Source organism: Colletotrichum higginsianum, chromosome 8, assembly GCF_001672515.1.
Source record: "Colletotrichum higginsianum IMI 349063 chromosome 8, whole genome shotgun sequence".
In the NCBI taxonomy this organism is placed as follows: Eukaryota; Fungi; Ascomycota; class Sordariomycetes; order Glomerellales; family Glomerellaceae; genus Colletotrichum; species Colletotrichum higginsianum.
In genome coordinates this window covers 3,403,762-3,425,450 of record NC_030960.1, presented here as the reverse complement: position 1 = coordinate 3,425,450, position 21,689 = coordinate 3,403,762, and the positions used below count along the sequence as shown (strand labels likewise).

Here is a 21,689-nt window from a genome sequence, read left to right as displayed (position 1 = left end):
CCTGCCTCCTGCCCGACGACCTTCAGTCCCGAATGCATCCAAGTGGCGAGGGCGACGCTCGAAAGGCATCACGACTGCATGGAAATCATAGACCGGACCAACGGCATCTACTTTTCGGTGTACATCCACTGGTATGTCAACGCCCGGACTGTCATCCATAGCCTATCCGCCTTTCAATTCCCTTGGCCTAGACTCACAAAACCAGGACACTCCTCTTCGCCCCTTTCATCCCCTTTGTCGTCGTCTTTTGCCACGTGATGGAGACCCAGGAACGGGCAGACCTGGCCCTTCTGCAGGCGTTCGTCAACTCGATCCAGTCCGCGTCCACGGTCTCGGAACCCGCTGCCAAGATGCTGCATCTCTTCCAGGTGCTGTATAGCATCTCGCAGCGATACATCGATCTCGGCATGTCCAGGCTGCAGGGGGACCAGAGCTTCTCCGTCCCGCAGATGGATACCGACCTCGCCGCTCTCGGCTTCCCCCACGCCGGCGTATACGACGCGAATTGGTTACAGCAAAACCAGGATCCGAACCTGATGGATGGGTTTGGCGGGGACTCCATGCAGGCCGGCGATGACGCAAGGACGAGCGGCAACGGGGTGCACCTGGCCCAACAGCCGCTGCTTTCAGTGCTGAGCATGGGCAACGGGCCGCAGCTGGAGGACTGGTTCAACAGCAACCAGGCGTCGATGGAGATGTTACTGGATGACAACGTTCACAGCCAGCTAAAAGAATAGAAACTGTCCGGTTACAGTGCATGGACTGATTGAAATGCCAATGCCCGATTAGATATGATGCTACAGCTCACATCATTTACGCGTGACTCGGTGCAGATTAGGCATCGCTCAGCAGACATTTGCTACGTAAACATAGGGTCAGTATTAACAGCTATCTGAGCCGGATATTGGAATGACCCCACGGAGAACAAGAGAGCCGCTCTGTCAAAGTGACCATGGAAGGATACGGCTGACACCTATCGCTACGCCTTGTCTATCGGTGGAGGTCTTGGGAAGAAAGATCAAGTTCTGCCCCAAGTAGTCTTATTAGTCGGATCAATACTATGGCTCAACTCGACAAGACATCTACATCTACTGCAAAGGGGGAACCTTGGCACACACTCAGAAGTATTTCTTTTCATCCATCGCGCTCTGTCTATGTTTTGGTCCGTCAAAAATGCACTGTCTAGATACATGCTCTTGATTTTTTCTCTCTATCCTGAACACGAAACGCCGTCTACAACGGCCCAAGACTTCATTGAGTCCAGGCCAGAGAGAGACCGGGCCACGCGGGCCCCAGGGCCGAGTAGCACACGGCGGTGAGGAGCCCGGCGCCGAGCGTCAGCATGCTCCACAGGGTCCAGCTGGGCCCCTTGCCCTTCTGCGCCGCCTCGTGCCGCGCGACGGCCGCCTCGTACCGCGGCGGCACGGGGATGCCCTCGACGACGGGGCCGCTGGCCGTGTTCTTGACGATGAGGCTGAAGATCAGGCTCTGCCCGTAGCGGGGGAAGAAGTAGTCGACGAAGACCTTGGAGAAGAGCGTCTCCTTGATCGAGGCCGAGTTGGTGTGCCGGCCCTGACTGACGGCGCCCTCGGCGCGGCCGAAGCGCTTCTCCTGGGCCTCGGCGAAGACGGCCTCGATGTCGGCCTCGGCGAGCTCGGCGCGGCCCTCGGAGTGCGTCTTCTCCAGTTCGCGGCGGAGGGCGTTCACGAGGACGGCGGCCGTCTCCATCGCGCCGTTGCCTCCCTGGGCGCTGATCGGGTGTACCTGTCCACCAGAACCGTGTCAGTCCCTCTTATGCTCATGCTCTCACAGAATCAACTTTTTGAAAAAAGAATTGGAATGCGCGGGGATGCCGTATACCTTGTGGGCCGCGTCGCCGATGGTGATGATGCGGCGGTAGTGCCAGCGCCGGAACACGTGGTCCTCCATGCTGGCGAGCGTCGTCTGGAGCCTGTTCTCGTACACGTCCCTGAACGTCATGGTCTCCGTGACCCGGTCGCCAAAGTGCAGCTCGGCGAGCTCGCGCTCCTCCTCCTTGGTGTACCGCGGGATGTCCCCGCCGCGGGTTCTCTCCGCCTCGGTGAAGAGGAACCAGTAGAGGCGGTCCCCGGGCGCGGTGAGGATCATGTAGTTGCCGTTCTTGAAGAAGGCGTTCATCTGGGCGGGCGACGCGGGCAGGCAGTCGGGTCTTTTCGAGATGCCGAAGATGCACTTTGACTCGCATTGCAGACCTGTCGGTGTTTCGTGTTAATAAAGGGAGGGAGAGAGGGAGAGTAGTGCGGGTATGGGGGCATTGTTTTTGGCTTGTGCTGACCAGATAATTCATCTGGCTTGAAGTGGTCGGACTTTTCTTCCTGTGCGATCCTCCACATCTCGCCTCTGACGGCGCTGTGTACGCCGTCGGCGCCGACGACGATGTCTCCGGTGTACACGGAACCGTCTTTCGTGTGGACGTTGACGCGGTCCTGGACGAGCTCGATGAGGTTGACGCGCTTATCTGTCAGGACCCGGTCCTTGTGCTGGAGCTTGTCGAAGAGGACTTGAATGACGGTCTTCCGGTCAACGAAAATCTGGGGGTATCCGACACTATTACCATGACTGTGTTAGTCGAATCACCCCTATTGTCTTTTCCTTTCTTAAACAACCCCCCCCCCCCCCCCCCCTTCGCAAGCAGAATGCGTATAATCGGAATCCACAAGGCGCTGTCACGAACAACGTACCGTTCCTCCAACTTTTCAGAAAATGTCACGGGCTGCGTGTCCTTCCAAATCTTGCCGCTAAAGAGGCGCATGCTTGCTGTGTAGTATGTGTTGCCGGCGAGTTCTCGGATCGTCTCGTAGCAACCGAGCTGGTCGAGGATGCGCAGGCCGGCCGGGAGCAGGCCGATGCTGGCGCCGAGTTGGGGGGCAATAACGGAGTGGCCCTCGAGGAGGACGTAGTCGATACCAAACCTCTCGAGCATATTAGCCAGAGACAGCCCGGAGATGCTGCCTCCGACGATGATGACCTTGAAGCCCATATTTGGAGGAAGACTGTAACGCAAAACAGAAATAGGGCAGATATTGAAGGGGGGGGAAAATTAAGGAGGTAGTGATGAAAAAAAGAATGAAAAAAGCCCGAAATCTTGCTGGATGGGAATTGAATCTTGCGATGAAGATTGTCCCAAAGTTTCATTTTTGTCTCTGTAACCTGCAGCAGAGCGGCGGGAGCCTCCTGAGCTTTGCCCGGGAGCCGGACATCGCGGCCGCCGAAACCTTACTTAGCCGGCCGCAGCCCGGCCGCAGCCCGGCCCCGAGAGCGTCCTTTGGTGAAGCCTGCTATGGAGCCGGTGAGAAGGTCCGATTGGTGGCCGTCGGTGAGTGACTCTTGTCGTGGCTTGGCGTTAAGCTAGATCTGTTCAAGGTGGTGGCCACTTGTTACCCACTTGTCAACTGCTCAACTAGCCCTTAGCAGTCCTTGTATAGGCACCTTACTTCGATTAATTAAAGCGGCATTAACTCATGCATAGTGTATGCAGGAAATCTGTCTAACAAAAAGCCATCATCACGTGCGCTTAGCTATATTTAGTTGCTTCAACAGCTTGTAGCGACCTCTTGATGTAGAGTCTCCGGCCTCCACCAGCTCCACCGTTTAGATATACAGCCTTTAGTGGTCCTTTTACGCTGTCAATCAGCTTGCTAATTGTTCTACATGTTCCAAGGGCCCTTTCTAAGCGCTAAAGTTGGTAATTCAACAGTAGGCTGTTCCTAGAGTAATAGCATCCGGCAGCAGTATTGCCTGAGGTAAGTTAAGGACTGGTGCAATGTCAATTTAAAAACACGACAGATGAAGTCTACCTTGCATTGCATCTTGGTTACAATCTGTTGAAAGATGTCGTGTTGATAACCAACCAGGATTACATCATTACGGACGTCAACGATCATTGTTCACATTTGTAAATGATTTGAGAAATTGCTACAAACTCACTCCAGCCAGCTTGACAGCAGTCATCTATTTCTCGCACTGCAATTCAGCCTTCTGCCAAGACCTAACCCGCCTCTTTTATCTGCTAATACACCCCAAAACTCTGCCCACCGGCTGTCAAGAACGCTGTTATCCAGTGAAAATATCACCCACTCAGGCCTTGACAGGACGCTCGCCGTTGCCAAAGAAACCTAGTTATCGTCTCGGTAAGTGGCGGATTCGTATCGGTTCAAAAGCGTGGTATATACTTACTGCAAACACCAATGATGGTGTTCCAGGTGCCGCCGGGGGAAAAGGCCTGGCCTTGCGTAAGAGGCATCGTGCCGATGCATCCCGCTCCAGGAGGGCCGCAGATGGTGTCTTGCTTCCAGCAGTTGCGGTAGATGGTATCGGCCATTCTGCCGACCATGCTGCAAGGCATGTGGATATCGTGCGTGTTGTCGTTGCAGACGCCGACAGCAGTGCCGCTGACACACGACAGGCGGACGCACTTGCGCGCGCGGGTCATGCACTTGTTGCCGGCAATCTTCTTCACCTTTTCGATGGCATCCCATGCGGTGAAATCGTACACCCAGCCGCCCCTGTTGCAGTTGTATTTGGACTACCTTGTTTAGTTCTTCTAGGGCTCTTGCCGACAGTGAGTGAGGGGAGAAACGTTTCTTACCACATCCTTGTTCACGTTGGCAAGTAGGGAAACAACCTCTTCGGAGGGATTTCCGGATGACTCGGGTTCCTCCTGGACCTCTTCGGTGTAAATGGAGAAGTCGGGATGGTCAACTCGGATCTTGGCTTCAATGTCCTAGAAAGGGAGTGTCAGTTGAGCTCACTCGGCTCTGCATTTTGACTTAATGGGAAAGCTTAGCCCTACTTCAAAGCTATCACCCCAGACCTGAATCGGAGGCTGGCCCGGGACGACGACGCCCTCCCAACCAACCTCCCCGATAGGAAGCGGAGCAACAGAAGTATCAACAGCGGCGGCAGCCGAGAGAGCAGCAAGACTCAGGAAGATGAGGGAACGCATGATGATGGATGGTCGACTTGGGTATCGGAATGAAGCGATGCAGCAATGAGAATGGCCTTAGAGGAAGCTGAGAAGGCTGGTCGCTGATGGAGACTCTGTACTAGTTCGGCGAGTTTTGGGCATCCTTTTATAGTTGATCGTTCGATAATACCTGGGCAGCTTCGGGTCTTACTCCGCCGAAATCGTCGAAGTTTTGATCTGACTGCAGCCACGTCCCTCGTGAACAACTCAATAGTTGCTGGGCAGAGTCAAGGGTCAACCGGCTAGATCCTCCCGTGGTTCAAGTGCCAAGATGGGCCTTGCCCTTCTTGTCCTTGTTGTCTGACACGATCCTTGGCGGTCGCCCGATCTGAGGATGAGCCTGTATGCTCAGCAGCCCATGGCACTGCAAGGAACGTTCTAACATCTGACAAAGAACATGGATAGCACGGCGGGTATTACCCTCGTTGCTAATCAACCTATACAATGGAGTGTTGGCCTTTTTGCAGCAGAGACTGGTGAGCGGTCCCTTGAGTCCATTCGAAACAATGACATGTGTAAGCGGCCCGTTCCAATCCCGAGTATCCGTATATCCCCAGAATCGCAGGCGTCTCCGTTCATTGGCTGTCTGCGTTTCCTAGGGTAATGCGATTTGGTCTGGCCCTCCAGGCTGCCAAATCAAAACCCTGGCCAATCTGCATGTTAGCTGCCCGTGGACCAGATACAATACGCCTCTTACGGTAGGGCTAGCTTCTTATGAGTTGGGTATAGGCGCCGGACATGCTTCCCCAAGCTGCTGCAGCAGTGGCGCTCTAACTAGAGCCACCGAGAGACAGGGGTCAGGTCTTGGAGGCTGACGGTTCATCATATCGGCGCGATAAACGAGGGCCATCCTCCACTATAAGAGCCAGAGCCTACCCACTCACCCTACTCGCTCTCACCATCTCAGGTCGCACAGCGTTAAGGCGGCGGGTGATCCGGCTGCACCTGAGCGACGTAGTCACGATTGCAGCGCGGAACGCTTCCGTGGGGCCCTGCCTGATAGCGAGATCGTTATGCCGCTCAAGGTGTTTACCACATGTTGAAAAGTCTCTTGTTGGGAACGGTGAGCAAGCATTTGTGCCGCGCGCGGTCTGTTTACGCTCAAGACTGCTCTCGGTGGAGGGTTCGTCCTGCAGAAGCGCGACTTGTGATATCCAGTGCCTCACCGATCAGGACAAAGGCTGATGCTCAACCCCGAAGCACCGGCCGATCTGAGAGGCGGTAAATCGATGGCTGCGAGTCCGTTCCTGGCATCTTCGCGGATGGACTTTCGTCAGACCCGCTTGCAGAGTTTCCAAGTGCATTTCTTCTCCTCTTTCGATCCAGCTCAAGATTCATCATCGTCCCGACGGTCTATTTCGAACCCTCGTACATCGATGGTCTCACAGCTTTCCACACGAGCGAGATATGCTCGCCCAGCGAACACCAGGTCTATCGTGGAACACGACGTAGTTATCTAAATGCTCAGCTGGATCCCCACAGGAAGAGGGGATATTACTGGGATCCAGCATGCACTTCAGTCACGCCGCCCAGGTCTCGCCGAAAAGCTTATGTGCCTGTCGATGGTCAGACTGGACATGGGAGGCTTCCCAGGACGGAAAATGCAGGTCGTGGTCGCCTAGGAGCGTGAGTCTAGTCCCTAACCTTCGTAACCGTAAGCATCAGCTCATGGTATGGTGGAGGGAAAGCTACCTGGTAGGCCTTTGATTCCCAAGTACCTGTAAACACTTTTGCACCCACTCACATATGAAAGAACAAGGGTAGCCCTGGCATTTCGAAATTGTGGACAACACCCGTATCATGGCTTATTTGTGAACGGGGGACCGCCATTGGTGCGTGATTGTGCACTTCGACTTTGTGATAGTGCGGATCTACTGACCACAACCCGAATCCACAGACGAATGAGGCAATGATCAATCAAGCCTATGTCTCCTTGGTCCAGAAACAGCCTGACTGACTCAACAGGAATTATAGGATTGAAGAAGCCTGCTCCACCTGCTCCTGATCATCTGGACATCTGTGTCGGCATCACCGACATGAGTCGCGCATAGGAAAGCTCGCGAATACCCCGTTTCCTCCTCCTCCTCCTCCTCCTCCATCTTCTCTGAGTACTCGTGGACAAAAACAACAGAGTTAACGTGCTTTCAGGACAACATTTCGGTAATATATGATAAGCAGCCCTCGTTTTATCTAGGTCGTTGTGCATTGTCGGGAAGACCTACGTCGTTCGTAGATAATGGGTCGCCGTGTGTGCAGGCATCTTCGATACAGAGTCAAGTCCCAGAAAATCCTCATCAGGTTATATTAAACAATAGACAAAATAGAGCATGGGTGTTTGCATTTACATTAGTTACTAGCGGTATGTTGTCGCCGACTCATGATCGCAGCTCTCCTACTCCGAAGGTTATAAGCGCCCCTCCTCCTGCTTGCCAACACTCATGATCTCCAGAAACTAAGTTGCAGCCAGAACACGCGCTTTCAACTTTCCACCATGAAGCTCCCCTCCGTTTTTCTGATCGTCACTCTCGCCCTCACATCTGTGGAAGCATGTGCGAGCTACAAGCACTGCTGGTATTATGACCTCCCAGTCACGCTGCCCCTCATCCATTACTAACACTCTCCCAACAGGTGTCTTCGAAATGACATTGAGTACCAGGGCAAGATCCAGAGCAACATTGCTTGGGACGACGACACCACGAAGGCGTGTCAGGCAAATGGCGGCGGGGGCGTGACTGGGTATTACGGGCAGAACTTCAAGGAGTGCTACCGATACGTGAAGCGCACATGGCGTCTCGACGGCGCTATCGACAACTGCGACTGGAACAAGGTGAGTGAGGCTCAGAAGGCTGGTGAGCGAGATGATGCTAACCGTCTCGTGAAGCACTGCATTGCCGCCGGCAAGGCTGCTGGCGTGAATGCGTATGGCGTGTGTCGTGACAAGATCTCCGGTTTCCATGTAAGTCAGAACCACCATTCGACCAGTACAACCCACTAAGACTGTCAAAGTGAAAAGAAAGCATCTCCACCAACGGTACCGATCCTGGCTTGTGTACAATGAACAATCGCCCACGTCAACAGGCAGCTAGGGTGGTCTAGTCCAGCGAGCACTTAATACAACAAGAGTCAAAGATCCCTCGACGTTTATAGGCTGCGGGGAGAGGAGATGAGGGGAATCAGCACAACACGGTGGCGTTTAGTTTTGTTCGGGGCATCGTGTCTATATTCCAAACAGCGAAGCACGCGTAGGCCTATTCGCTTTCTTGCATGGCCACGAAAGTGTTCACCCAAACGCATTATGCCCTGAAGCTATTGTGTCCTGGATCTTGGAGCTTTTCCCCTTAGAACCAAGGCGCAAGCGTCTCTTCACTGTGATGCCAGATCGCCTCCACAGCGCCTCCTGCTTCCAATGCCGACAGGAGCGAATCTTGTTGAAGGTATTCCATCTTGTCATTGACAGAGAACAGGGACCCGCCAGTCTGGTGCGTCAAAGTCGACGCTGCCGATCGTTCCTTTGAGATTCCGACTCCGGTCCCGCCATATTCGGCGCTCGTCATGAGGTACAAAGCCTTCTGTCCAGCCTCCTCGAGCGTGAATCGGTCAAAGTTTCCTGCGGAGGGGGCGGCAGCTGGAGGGGCGCTGGGGTCCCATTTGTCACCCCAGCTCTTTTTGAGAAGCTCGGTAGCGACTCGGCCCGGATGGGCATGCACAAAGACGATGCTTTGATTCTCGGACTGTTCCGCGAAGCGCTTCATCGAGATGGTTACCATGGTGGCGACATGCCTAGCGTAGGCGGGAATGCTGAAGCGGCCAGGCTCTTTGAGGGTCAGATCGTTCAAGAACAAGTCGGCAGACTCGTAGCCAGCTGCCAAGATGCTGATAACACGCGGACGATAATGCCCTGGGCCTGTCTTAACCGCGGCTTGTAGCTTGGGAAGCAGTCGCGAGATGAAGGCAAAGCGGCTGTAATGAGCTACTGCGAAGCTCAACTCGAACCCTTCGGTTGTTTCTGGAGAATGATTAGCCAATGGTAGCCCGTAGTAGAGCTACTAATGATCATGGATCGCACACCTTGGTGTCCTTGAAAGGGTAAGAAACCGGCCGAATGATACAGCAGGTCGATCGCTTGTTCCTTGCCGAGAATCACATCCGTAAGACGTTTGACCTCCGACATCAGCGAGACCTGGCCCTCCAGATATATGAGCTCGGCATTCTTGTTGACTGTATGAAGTTCTTCCAGAAGAAGCTGATCTCGGGCCTCATGACGGCCAATGATGTAGGCCTTGAGAGGGAAGCCCGTTGAAACCAAGTCGAGAAGGGCTCTCTTGCCGATGCCGTCTGTAGCGCCAACAAATACAGCAGTCCGGGGGGTTGTGGCTTCCGTCAGGCGAGCATTTGAGGCTCTGATTTGGTCAAGAAGAAGGGTCATATTTGGCAGAGATGTTTGAGAACGGCTTAACCAAGACCCGGGTTTGGTGAATCGTGATGACCCGCTCATCGCTCTTATACTTGATATGCCTTGAGCAATCGCGTGTATGTTGGTTCGTGTTCGTGGGTCGTGGTGGATGACCCCAGCTCCCTTCGCTACAAGGCAGCGTCGTAAGAGCGTAGCAAAAGACGACATCGCAATGTGTAATCACTTAGGGATTACAAATTGGGTAGCCGTCTATTTGCAAGCAGGATACTATTACCTCTGCTGAGTAATCTAGTTTGGACAAATACCGTGAAAAAGGGGGCGATGACGGAGCCGAATGAAAGACCGTCGGCATGATCGCTCCACACCAACTCTAAACATATCAGCACCGGCCTCCGACCAAGTCCGAGCCGGCATTTCATCTCAAGCAGGCCTCGAGGACGCTGCAAGCCAGTCAGTCGTCTGGCGAGCTACTTTGAACAAACGTCTACCCAGATCATCCCGGTCTCGTATCCTGCCGGTGAGGATGTAAAGTTTTGCAATTCTCAGGCCTGTAGGTCACAAGAAACCAGTATTAAAGTACAGCTCCCTACCTCCTGTTAACATGGCTTAATGTTCCAAAATCTACCACGCTCTTCGGCCAGCACTACCCTACGAGCTTTCAACAACATCGACGTTCGAAAAAATGTCTCGAGCGATTCTCATTACGGGCGCAACCGGCAAACAAGGCGGCGCTGTCGTTGATGCCCTCTTGAGTCACGGGTCATCGGATCTTCTTCTCGCAGTCACACGAAATGCGAACTCGCCTTCTGCAAGACGTCTCGCAGCCAAGTCTTCGTCCATCAAGATCGTCGAGGGCGATCTCGATGCCGCTCCGGCTCTTTTCGCTTCCGCCAAGGCAGCCGCCGGGGCGGCACCCTTGTGGGGTGTCTTTTCCGTCCAAGCGATGAGCGACCGGAAATCGGACAAGGAGACGCAGCAGGGCAAGGCGTTGGTTGACGAAGCCATCAAGGCTGGCGTGCAGCACTTCGTCTACAGCAGCGTCGAGCGTGGGGGCGACGAGCGATCATGGAATAATCCTACTCCGGTGCCACATTTCATTACCAAGCATCGCATCGAACACCACCTCCGCAACTCTACCGCGAACAACAAGAGCCCCATGGGCTGGACGATCCTACGGCCCGTCATCTTCATGGATAACCTGGCGCCGGGGTTCTTCGGCAAAGTGTTTCTGACCATGATCCACGACATCATGGGAGAGAAACCGCTGCAGTGGATCGCTACCAAGGACATCGGCTTCTTCGCGGCCGAGGCGTTCCGTGATCCGAAAACCTGGAACAAAAGGGCCATAGGACTGGCTGGTGACAACCTCACGTTTTCTGAGCTAAGCCAGACCTTCAAGACTGTGACGGGCGAGCCTGTTGGAACGACACTTGGAATCCTCGGCAAAGCGCTGAAGCACGGGGTCCAGGAGCTGGGCATCATGGTGGCATGGTTCAAGGACGAAGGCTACAATGCCGACATGGCCGAGATCAAGAGGATCCATCCTGGTGTCATGACTATGAAGCATTGGTTGAGCGACAGTGCTTTCGTCAACAAGAAGTGAAGATAGGAAACTTTTCTGCGTCTCTCTGAAGTATACGGTGGCATTTGTACGGTTTTCAATATTAATGTTCGGCTAAATACCAGCTGCTTTAGGCCTCGGGGCCATGGTCAACTCTTCTTCAGACGAGGTGTGCCACTTGCTTGTGTGTCCCACTTGATGTGGTTTCTGTAAACGTACAAAATAAGTGTGACGAGGACTATACGTCCGGGAAGTGAAGAACAAACAGTGGTTGGTTCCTCTCAGACCTATCCTGAAAGAAGGACCTGGTCAGAATTGCTCCCAAGGCCGATAACGTGACGCAGACGTGTGGCTATCGCGGTCCAAAAAAAGTGGTGTGCTTCATAATGATAACCTTGCATACAGTGTTTGCAGGCGAAAGCAATTCTTGTGGGTCCAATAGACTGCACAGGTGCAGTCACACTTAACTTAATATCAGTATACCTACGATGTATGTCTGGCAACTAACGCACATACCTGTATTCTGTTCGCTTCCCAGGCGTGTCACCTCCAACCCGACAAGGGCAGGGTAGGGCTAGTCAGGCCAACCTTGCGCAATACTCGACCCGCGGACCAAACTTAACTTATTGTACACGTATACTGCAGTAGATTACATCGTTAGCCCGTTGCTTATCAGGTAGCTTTTTCCAACGACGGTTTCAATGACCTAACAAGCTTTATCAACTACCCGGTCCTGTTTAATAGTAGGGAAACTAAGTAAAGGGGTAGCAAGGCGGGGTCTAGTCACGTGAGAACAGCACATTAACATTATGCTTTTCATGCCAAGACCATTTATAAGCGTGACTACTCCGTACCACTGGGGTTAAGTTAATTAGAGAGCGGTCCCAAACCGGGGGGGGGGACTTGGATGGATGTTTCTCTTCTACTTGTTCTGTCTGTACCTTGACATACGGCGTCGCCGTCTGTCTTTCAACATCAGCCATGTCAACGTCTCGGGATGAAGAACCCGTGCGTTTTTCGTGCACTCAGTGCCGCTCCATGAAACTAAAATGCGACCGCATCAAGCCTCGTTGCAGCCGCTGCGCCAGAGTCCGCGCCGACTGCGAGTATCCCAAGTCAAGAAGGGCCAATGTTGGCAAGAGGCAACAAGTTCGTGAGCTGGAAATCAAACTAGGTTCGTACGCATATGGAAATCCTCTACAAGAGCCACTCGTCAGAGATCCACGACTCTCCTTCACTGAGGCCAGCTTTGCTGATGGCAGGCCGCAGAACATCTTGAACGTATTGCCAAGTCGAGTACAGACAATCCTCCACGCAATGGTGGCGAGGCAGCGGATCAGGACACGGCGATCCAGAACATGGACCCCACGTATCGAAGCCCACAAGCCCTACCTGTTTTGGAGGGGCCTGCTTCCGATGCAACCGTTTCTCCAGGTGATGCTCCATCGGCTGATTTGTCTTCGACTGGGACATATGAGCAACGGCCCCCTCTGGAGATGATCGAATCTCTGTAAGACATTCATTGCCAGCTTTTTTCTTTTTTTTTTGTATAATTCTTTTTGTAGAAACGACTGATGCAATTGGCTAGCACCAACCATTACTTCGACAAATGGCACTATACGGCGCCCATGATCCATCGGACCCGTTACATCATGTCCTTGTCCCTACCATCCCACATGCGACCTCCAATGTGCCTCCAGTACATCGTGATGGCGTGGGGAGCCGAAATCGGCAACACCCATCGAAGTTTGGCGATATCATTCTACAATCGGGCCCGAGCATATGCGCAAGCCGACGAGGTGAATGTCAGTAGTAAGCCCTGTGTACTCACTCGCCTTGGACGAATCGCAATTAATGCATTATCAAAGGCCAGCCTCAGAGTAGCGCACGCACAAACATGGTGCCTGATGTGCTACTTCGAAGCCCAATACTTGCTCTTCGCCCGATCTTCGATGAGTCTTTGCAGGGCCATCCGAATCGCACAGTTGCTCGGTCTTCATCAGGTTGATGGAGGCGGTCTGGGTCATCCATCCGGCCTACCGCCGCCTCAGTCCTGGCCAGAAGCAGAAGAGAGGCGCAGGACCTGGTGGGCGCTTTACTGCTCCGATAGACTGGTAAGTGGTACCGCGGGCTGGCCAGTCCTCATCAACGAGCGAGACGTAAGTGATGCATCGGGTGGTTGTGGAGACCTTGTCGACAATCTGCAGACTAATGCTAAATATTTTTAGATGTCTGTACGGCTTCCAGCGTCTGAAGAAGCCTTTCAAAGTGACGTTGAGGAGAAGACAAGCCTCTACACGAGCGCACAGCAGCAAGACGGCCAGGTCTTCTCCCCATTCGCCGGACGTGTCAGAGCCGCGTCTCTCTTTCACCAATCCTTCCAGCACTCGACCAAGGAGCCATTGCACAACAACAGCTCTCCGGATCCAGAGAGAAACACGCACTGGAGACAGTATCGAGAAATCGACAACAACCTGGTTCTCTTTTTACAAGGGTTGCCTGACGGCCTAAGACTGCCCAGGCAAGCCAGATGTCGAAACGCGGTTTTCGTCAACATCATCATCCACATGTCGTTCATCTGTCTGCATAAGGCAGCCATATCCAGAATGAAGTCGACTGGCCTTCCCAAAAGCATGATTCGCAGGAGCACGGCCCGACTTGTCTGCGCCGCGGAAGAGATACTAAACATCTTCCGGATGATGTCAGACATGAACGAGCATCTCAAGAACTCGATTCTGATATTCTCCGTCTACCTGACCTCTCGGGTCTTCCTCGAAGACTTGGACCCCACCGAGAACGTCCCGCGGCAAGACAACCTCGACTTTGTTCTTCGTATCATGATGCTATCCGCAAAGACGTTGGACAACCCCGTCTCCGGCTCGATGGCCGTCCAGCTCGCGACGGAAATGCGGCAGCGAGGGCTTGACTCGTCTGCAGTTGAGAAGGTACGTTTACCAGGCTGCAAGCCAAGGGGTTCCGCACACTAACGGCGATAGGCTCTTGAGGTGCCACAGAGTCGTCATTTGACACCGGCATTTACCAAAGGAAGTGCTCCGTCGTCGGGTCCCGTGTTTCGATTACCCAGCAGTAGCGAGACGTAAAGCAAAACCAATGCGTTAGTCAATAATGACCTTGCCAACGTAGCGAAGTTCGTCTAAGGAGCCGAATTTGATTGTGGAGACATTTCCATGTGTCCACTGCTGTGGCGGCGTTAACGGCAGACTAGCCAGGAAGAACTGCTTCGCTGTCATGGATACAAGCCTTGTTCTACTGGTTTTTGACCTGCCTCACATCATGTTCGAAATAGCCATCTCAAGAGCGGAGATGTCCAACTTCAAGTGTTTCATCAGGATTGTTGCCTCGGCGTAATACGTAGAAATTCCGATAGACAGCGTCCGGTGATGTTGGCCCGTTGAACGACTTCTGTGAGGTGCCTAACCCTCTAGGGACGATTCTCCGCCTCCACTTCGGCGTCCTGCCTGTTTGGTCACGCCGTTGAACATCAGGACCATCGATCAACAGGCTTGAGATACGACCGTTAGACGGGGTGGACGTAGAGAGGTTTCAGGCCAGACTTCACAGGCAGGGGGTCTCGAAGGATGAATGCAGCCGCCCTATTTTGTTGGAGCATTACCCACCCCTCAGATGCGCCTGATAATCTTACCTGCCCTCCATGTTAGCTGCAGGCGGCTGGCTGTCTAGGAAGTTGAGAGAACTGGGCATATTGTGCCTCACCATCCATCTTTTCCCAATCTCTTAGACGCTTCGTCATGCCTAGGATCTTTGTTTCTCTACATTGTGATTTTGGGGTATATAAACTCTTCGTTGCATGCTCTGGATGACGGCCCGTCCAGAGCCTTCATAGAGCCCATCAAACTCTTTTCCATTCATTTACCATCCTCCTCAAGTCTCTTTACAGCACGAGACAGGCTGCGCCCGCTCACCTCGTTTGCAAATTTCTTCTTCTCCTCCACATCGTGTCCCAACTCGTTACTTCCCCGAGTATCGCCCTCGCAGTCATCATGTACTCCAAGCACATGGCTATCGCCATCGCGCTGGCGGCGCAGACCAACGCTCACGGAATCTTGGGCGAGATCGTCGCGGACGGCGTCCGGCACGCCGCGTTCCAGACGGACTACATTTACCGCAAGCAGAATGGCAATCCGACCCCCGATCTCATCGCCTGGTCTACCGAGAGCTTGGATAGGGGCTATATCGAGCCCAACAGCCTGCATACGCTGGACATTAACTGCCACGTCAACGCGCAGCCCGGCACCTTGACTGCCCAGGTCGCCGCCGGCGGCAAGGTCGACTTTGTCTGGCCCGACTGGCCCCATGATGTCGGCCCTGTGCTCACCTACATCGCCCCGTGCGGCGGTGACTGCGCGTCTCCCGAGAAGTCGGCGCTCAAGTGGACGAAGATTGACGAGGCGGGCTACGACGGTCAGTGGGCGGCCGAGAAGCTCATCGCCAACAACTTCACCTGGACGACCACCGTCCCTTCGACCATCGCTCCCGGCAACTACGTCTTCCGCAACGAGATCATCAACCTCCACAGCGGCGCCGAGCAGAACGGCGCCCAGCTGTACCCCCAGTGTGTGAACATTGAGATCACCGGCACGGGCACCGACGCCCCGGACGGCGTCCTGGGCGTCGAGCTGTACAAGGCGGACGATGCCGGCATTCTCTTCGACCCCTACGCGAAGGGGATGTCGACATACCCGGTCCCCGGCCCTGGTCTCTACGTTGCTGGAAACTCCACCCTATCTCCCACCGGTTCGGTCTCTTCTGACCCTCCTCCTCCTCCTCCTCCTCCTCATACCGACAACGTTTCTTCCGTGGTAGCTGCAGTCACTCCTGCAACCGCGTCCGCCACCCCTTCTGCCGCCGCCCCCACTACTTTCAGCACTCGCACCAGGCCTGTGGGTTCCCGCACTCGCACGTTGGGCTCTCGCACTCGTACGTTGGGTTCCGAAACTCGGACCAAGAGCTCCCAGGCTGCGTCGACTGTCTGTGGCTGGCGTTGAGCCACAAGCAGTAGGTACCAATGCACAATACGCCGGGGTGATGCCATGCGTTCACTCATGCGTCCCAAAGACATGGATCGATCCGTCCATTCGTCTCTTGCGCCACCAAAACCTCGAGTACTTTTCCCAGGAGGATGAGTGGGAGGGTCCCTAGCCTAGAATCCTTTTCCCTTCATTGTACACATAGAATATTTGTTGAAAGCATCCGTTCCATCACCATAACCCTTGGCAACTGCGAGCCAGAGTGACCAAATGTTGTTGAGTTGGGTTGTCTTGAATTCACATGAACTGGAAGGTCTTGGTGACAGTCCAAAGTGTGCTTCTCCGCGGTGCCAACGCCCCGGATGTGATGATGGTGTCGGATCGCTCGACTGGGCCCCGTTGGAAGCTTCCAAACGACGATTCGGGATGGATGGGAGAGGCACAGCGAGGGCGGTATCAGCGTGGTGCCATACATCCTCGTCATGAGGACAGATCAAATTGGCTAAGCAAGGCAAACCGCGCAACGAGCTTATCAAGCGAGGTTTGGTCAGCGTGTTACAAAGAAGCTACTTTTTGCGACAGTATGGTATGCGTTCGAGATAGAGCGAGAAAAGCGGCGTCTGCGTTTGCGTCTAGACCGGGTTCGCAAATTCAAGGGGCAGAGGGGCTTGAGATACGGATAGACTTTGGATATGGCGTGGAGCCGGTCACAGAGAGAGAGAGAGAGAGAGAGAGAGAGAGGGCCCCGGTAGGAACCCGTAAGTCGGGCGGAGATTAAAATAAACTTGGACCCACTTCGGCCTCCGATGAATAGCGATGAACTTCCCGCCGGCCCTGCTGACAGATCCCAGTCTTCGTAGCTCCACATCGGTCTCCGATGAAGAGCGACGAACGGCCACACGGGGTAACGGGGGCCAAGGCCCGTCTGAAAGTCTATTGTCAGAACGGCCGCAATCGGCAGATGCCGGGCATCTGTATTATTCATGGAAGCCTCTCACCGAGTACGCTCCATGTGGGTGCATAAGAACGCCCTGACGTCCATGGTTGTAACGTTCTGTCTGTATACTCTCTCCACCATTCATTCTTCGTCGTACATCTTCCACGTCCAATACACCTCACAACCAAGAAGTCTGGTCTTAAACTTCCGTCTCGCTACACAACACCACGCATCCCCACCACCATGTCTAAGCTTCTTACCGTCTTTGGCGCCACCGGCAACCAGGGGGGCTCCGTCATCAGGGCCGTACTCGCCGATCCCGTCCTATCCAAGCAGTTTGCTCTTCGGGGCGTTACGCGAGACGCCTCCAAGCCCGCCGCCAAGGAGTTGGTCGCAAAAGGTGTCGAAATTAAAACGGTACGCTCACTACGACTACCCCCCGAGTTGTTGACCGCTTCTCCCTCTCCCCTCCCCCCCTTTCTTTTTTATCTATGCTCCATTTGGCCCCATTTGCCAGCCTTAGTTAGTACTGACACCTTTCAGGCCGACTTGTCCTCCGCCGACTCGGTGGCGGCCGCCATCGCCGGCTCTCACACGGTGTTCCTCGTCACCTCGCCCAATTTCTTCAACCCCAGCGCCAGCTCTGAGCTCGCCCACGGCAAGATCGTTGCCGACGCCGCCGCCGCCGCCAAGGTCCAGCACCTCATCTACTCCTCCCTCCTCCACGTGACCAAGGAAACCGAGGGCCGCCTCAGCCATGTCACCCACTTTGACCAAAAGGCAGACGTGGAGACCTACATCCGCGAAAAGGCCATCCCTAGCACGTTCGTCCTGCCCGGCTACTTCATGTCGAACTTCACCGTCTCGCAGATGCTCCGAAAGGGCGAGGACGGCGCCCACACCCTCGCCTACCCCGTCTCCGCCGAGGCCCGCTTCCCGCTCATCGACGCCGAGGCCGACACTGGAAAGTACGTTGCTGCCGTCCTGCGCGATCCCTCTCGCCACCTGGGCAAGCAGATCCTCGCTGCATCAGGATACTACACGCCTACCCGCATTATTTCCGAGTTCGAAGAGGTGACGGGCAAGAAGGCGACCTTCATCCCACTCGACTCCGACACGTACAAGAGCTTCCTACCCCCGTCAATGGCCCAGGAGCTTCTTGAGAACCACCTGTTCATTGAGAAGCCCGGGTACTACAAGGGCCAGCCGCTGGAGCCGACCGAAAAGCTTCTGGCTGAGGTTGGGCTCAAGTCGACGTCTTGGAAGGAGTTCCTCGAGAAGAACAAGAGTGCCTTCGCTTGAAAATCACTTGGCCAGGGCAGCTGAGACTTGGACTTGGCTACAGGGTCTCGCCTAAGACATCTGCCAGTACGGAGTATACAAATCAATTTAAAGAAATTACAGTCCTTTCTGTGCGTACTAGTTTTGTGTCATGGCGTTCTTGAACTGCACCCCCCATCCAGCATAGGGCAAAGTGGTGGGTGGTGTAATGCCATGATAAAGTCGACCCGAGCTTGTTGAACCACCAGTGAGTCGACCAGCCTCGAAGTGCACAGCGATGATCACGGCAAACTAGAGTTAGTAAATAGATTGGTTGACATGATAACAAACAGAGAGGGGAGCAGTTGGCGATCCCTAAAGCCGTTCAAATAGTTTTTATCTTTTAGAGTGTGAAAACAAAATATTAGCCCTAAAACTTGACAGAACATTTATTACCACATGTATAGAAGCTTGCTGTTTATGTGTAAGAGGAATTGATCCTAAAGAGGGAACACGGAGCTGCCCTGCCGCACTCAAAACGGCCAACTCCAACTCCTCCTGCTTACTGATCGTCTTGGCCAACACTGAAAGGGATGTTGCTCAAAATTGTTCCTACATTTCTCCCGCCTATCCCATTGGACTAGTGCCAATCGAAAATTATCACGCTAGACTAAGTCCTCTCCTAGGGGTCCAGTGGGAGATTTCGAGCCGGCCCAGATGGAAGACAACAACTGATGGGTTTGAACCAGTTCGCTGGAGCTTTTCAAGCATCGGTAGCAAATCGAAGAGGACGAAGCTAACAGCCTTTTCTGTCCTCTTTCTTACAGCAGCTATACCGTTTCCTAAGGTTTAGCCTCCGCGAGCTTCCAAACAGGAGCTGCCTCCTTGGGTGCCGATGGGAACCTGCTGACAGTAGAGCACCCTAAGGCTCCTGTAATACGCGACGGAATTCACCTTCATGTCGCTTCAAACGGCGTACTTCGATCGGGGTTTGGTGATAGCTGGACTGCGGCCTTGAATCCCTTTCGAGTCTGATTGGTGGAAGAAGCCAACCCGCTGGCCAGAGTCAGGTTCAGCTTTTCAGTTGCATTGAGTCTTGGCGAGGCCTATGATCGCCAGCGCACGCCAAAGATGCGCGCCTGGGATAGGGGAAGCCGCAGCATACTGAGGGGTTGTATATGCAGGTCTTGGCGGAGAAATCGTTGTGATTTTACCCACGACTAGGAGACTCGGGCTACCAAGCCTTGCCTCCCAGCTCCTCAAAGACGTGGTATCACATGGCTTACACACAACCCCAAGAGCATCGTCTAACAGCAGCCAGGCGTGCTTTGCTGGCCAGGGTCTGGGTATATAACTTGGCCAAGAAGCACTCTGTAGAGCATTCCACGTCAAGTTATCTAAAATCAACCCATTAACCGACATAAATCATTATTCGAGACCTCTCTGCGGCACAGACGTTAACATGCAACTTTCCGTGGTCTCTATGCTGGCACTGGCCGTGTCTCTGGTCGACGCCCAGTCCCGGACGACTTCGACGCGAAAGACGACAACGAGCACCATCAAGTGGCAAGCCTCCGGCGGCGTGTCCTGCCCCCACCCGTCCGTCAACACGCAGTGGCCGACGCCCACCGGCAGCACGTCGTTCCCCACGGCCTCCGTCATCCCGGCCAACGCCGTCTTCGACGGGAAGATGGCGCTGTTCGACCGCAAGGGCAGCACCGGCGACTGCAAGGGCCAGGTCGACCAAGACGAGGCCGCCGCCGTCTTCATCCTCGAGCCCGGCGCGACGCTGAAGAACGCCATCATCGGGCCCGCCCAGGCCGAGGGCGTCCACTGCCGCGGGCCGTGTACCATTGAGAACGTCTGGTGGGACGACGTGTGCGAGGACGCCGCCACGTTCTACGGCTCCGGGCCCAGATACATCCGGGGCGGAGGGGCGCGGGAGGCCAGCGACAAGGTCTTCCAGCACAACGGTGAGCCCTTTTGAGTCGAGCAACGGGTATTGGCCCAGAGTGTCAGTTGCTAACGTAGTGTTGTTGGGGTATAGGCGAGGGATGGCTGCACATCGACGGCTTCTACGCCAACAAGTACGGTAAATTCTACCGCTCGTGCGGCAACTGCAGCCAGCAGTTCCAGCGCCACGTCAACATTACGAACTTTGTTGGCATCCAGGGCGTCGTTAGTAAGTCGCCCTCCCATTGCCCCGTCAGAGCCTTTGAGAACCCGCTTTTGGGGTATACTGTTGAATCCTCCACGTGCTGACATCAAAATCAGTGGGCGTGAACCAGAACTACGGAGACACCGCTACGTTGTCGAACTACTGCCTTGCCAAGATCGGAGTCATCTGCACGCGTTACTCGGGCTGTGTCAAGCCCTGCGAGGCCGGGGAGATCGGCGAGGGGGCGTTGGCGCCGTACTGCGTGGTCAATGGTCAAGACTGGTCGTAAGGGATGCGTGATGCGGCCTGTGTCATCCAGTTTCCCTTTCACCTAGCATGTGCCATAGTAGTATCTATGCCGATTATCAAAGCGGTTGAATGGGAAGCCCGTCCATCTTCCCTGCTACCTAAACCACGAGTTGTCCACTGCGAATGAGATATGAGTTGCGAAAAGCCGGTGGCTTGATTACAATCATTAGAAAACAAGAATATGACTACAACTCTACTTGAACCGAAGTGCTAAAAAATTGGAAAAAGAAAACTGTGGTCAAATCACAAAAAACCAACAGAACACCCCCTGCAATGGTCCCTCTCAACGCCCAGCCCATGATGCTATCTCGCGCTTGCGAATATTGATTACACGGAGTTCCTGCAGAAAGACCAAAATCCGGCTGACCCCGGTCAACAACGAGACAAACTCGACACGAGCCATACGTCACCCGCGGAAAGCCCTCAGAGGCAGGAGGCAGATCCGTTGGTGGGGTTGAAAAAGCACGTCTCGCCCGTTTTGCAGGACCCGCCTGTCCGTCGCTCACCCGCTTCGAGGAGACGTCGCAAACGTTCCAGCCCCAGGTCTTCTCGGCGTTGTGTCGGCACTTATGCTTGGCCGGAGGGCAGATGGCCCCGTTGTTCACGGGAGGAAGCGGGCCCAGGGTGTTGGTTTGGTTAGAGAAGCGCTTAACGTTTTCAAGTTAAGGGAGCGTAAGGCTCATGGCGGGGAGAAGCATGGCGGCAATGGCAAAGGACTTCATCATATGGTTATCATAGTGAAGTGTGTCTGGTATGAAGGCAGAGAAGCGGCTTGATGAGAAGACCGGTGTCAGAGAATCAAAGGCGGCTGAGACATGGTTGTTATATAACGCTGAGCTCAGTGACCATTTGCAAGAAGTGACTGACGAGACTTACATAGAATAAAAGTGTTTGATTGTACAAAAAACGCTATTTAGCTCTCAAGGCTATTCTCAACGTGCAGTGTCATTCTATTGTCTGTGGTTGCGATAACAAGCCTTCATGCACAGGAACTGAACCATCGGGCCGCACGTCAAGAGCTCTGTATATGGAACCT

General features: G+C 54.2%; 9 protein-coding genes across 9 annotated transcripts; 6 read left to right on the top strand and 3 right to left on the bottom strand.

Annotated features, from left to right (window-relative positions):
- Window positions 1-1,251: 1,251 nt before the first annotated feature.
- On the bottom strand, window positions 1,252-3,019 carry CH63R_11982 (FAD binding domain-containing protein; the record flags this gene model as incomplete). Its single annotated transcript, XM_018306956.1, has 4 exons — window positions 1,252-1,764; window positions 1,861-2,231; window positions 2,315-2,586; window positions 2,721-3,019. 4 exons carry the CDS (start codon window positions 3,017-3,019, stop codon window positions 1,252-1,254), a joined length of 1,455 nt encoding a protein of 484 aa, XP_018153797.1.
- Window positions 3,020-4,116: 1,097 nt separating this feature from the next.
- Window positions 4,117-4,984, bottom strand: CH63R_11981 (uncharacterized protein; the record flags this gene model as incomplete). The annotated part of the gene is made up of 4 exons (XM_018306955.1): window positions 4,117-4,154; window positions 4,216-4,564; window positions 4,628-4,762; window positions 4,832-4,984. 4 exons carry the CDS (start codon window positions 4,982-4,984, stop codon window positions 4,117-4,119), a joined length of 675 nt encoding a protein of 224 aa, XP_018153796.1.
- Window positions 4,985-7,496: 2,512 nt separating this feature from the next.
- CH63R_11980 (EC65 protein) lies at window positions 7,497-8,014 on the top strand (the record flags this gene model as incomplete). Its single annotated transcript, XM_018306954.1, has 3 exons — window positions 7,497-7,576; window positions 7,634-7,961; window positions 8,012-8,014. 3 exons carry the CDS (start codon window positions 7,497-7,499, stop codon window positions 8,012-8,014), a joined length of 411 nt encoding a protein of 136 aa, XP_018153795.1.
- Window positions 8,015-8,343: 329 nt separating this feature from the next.
- CH63R_11979 (Short chain dehydrogenase reductase family protein) lies at window positions 8,344-9,500 on the bottom strand (the record flags this gene model as incomplete). Its single annotated transcript, XM_018306953.1, has 2 exons — window positions 8,344-9,011; window positions 9,074-9,500. 2 exons carry the CDS (start codon window positions 9,498-9,500, stop codon window positions 8,344-8,346), a joined length of 1,095 nt encoding a protein of 364 aa, XP_018153794.1.
- A 601-nt stretch (window positions 9,501-10,101) lies between these two features.
- CH63R_11978 (NmrA family protein) lies at window positions 10,102-11,022 on the top strand (the record flags this gene model as incomplete). Its single annotated transcript, XM_018306952.1, has 1 exon — window positions 10,102-11,022. One exon carries the CDS (start codon window positions 10,102-10,104, stop codon window positions 11,020-11,022), a length of 921 nt encoding a protein of 306 aa, XP_018153793.1.
- A 1,965-nt stretch (window positions 11,023-12,987) lies between these two features.
- On the top strand, window positions 12,988-14,081 carry CH63R_11977 (Binuclear zinc transcription factor; the record flags this gene model as incomplete). Its single annotated transcript, XM_018306951.1, is given in 4 exon segments — window positions 12,988-13,094; window positions 13,100-13,139; window positions 13,209-13,925; window positions 13,977-14,081. Coding segments are annotated over 4 exon segments (969 nt in total).
- Window positions 14,082-15,002: 921 nt separating this feature from the next.
- On the top strand, window positions 15,003-16,007 carry CH63R_11976 (Cel61b; the record flags this gene model as incomplete). The annotated part of the gene is made up of 1 exon (XM_018306950.1): window positions 15,003-16,007. The coding sequence occupies one exon, from the start codon at window positions 15,003-15,005 to the stop codon at window positions 16,005-16,007; it is 1,005 nt and encodes a 334-aa protein (XP_018153791.1).
- A 1,162-nt stretch (window positions 16,008-17,169) lies between these two features.
- Window positions 17,170-18,228, top strand: CH63R_11975 (NmrA family transcriptional regulator; the record flags this gene model as incomplete). The annotated part of the gene is made up of 2 exons (XM_018306949.1): window positions 17,170-17,343; window positions 17,470-18,228. The coding sequence occupies 2 exons, from the start codon at window positions 17,170-17,172 to the stop codon at window positions 18,226-18,228; spliced, it is 933 nt and encodes a 310-aa protein (XP_018153790.1).
- A 1,420-nt stretch (window positions 18,229-19,648) lies between these two features.
- CH63R_11974 (Pectate lyase) lies at window positions 19,649-20,633 on the top strand (the record flags this gene model as incomplete). The annotated part of the gene is made up of 3 exons (XM_018306948.1): window positions 19,649-20,159; window positions 20,234-20,368; window positions 20,461-20,633. 3 exons carry the CDS (start codon window positions 19,649-19,651, stop codon window positions 20,631-20,633), a joined length of 819 nt encoding a protein of 272 aa, XP_018153789.1.
- Between the last annotated feature and the right edge of the window lie 1,056 nt (window positions 20,634-21,689).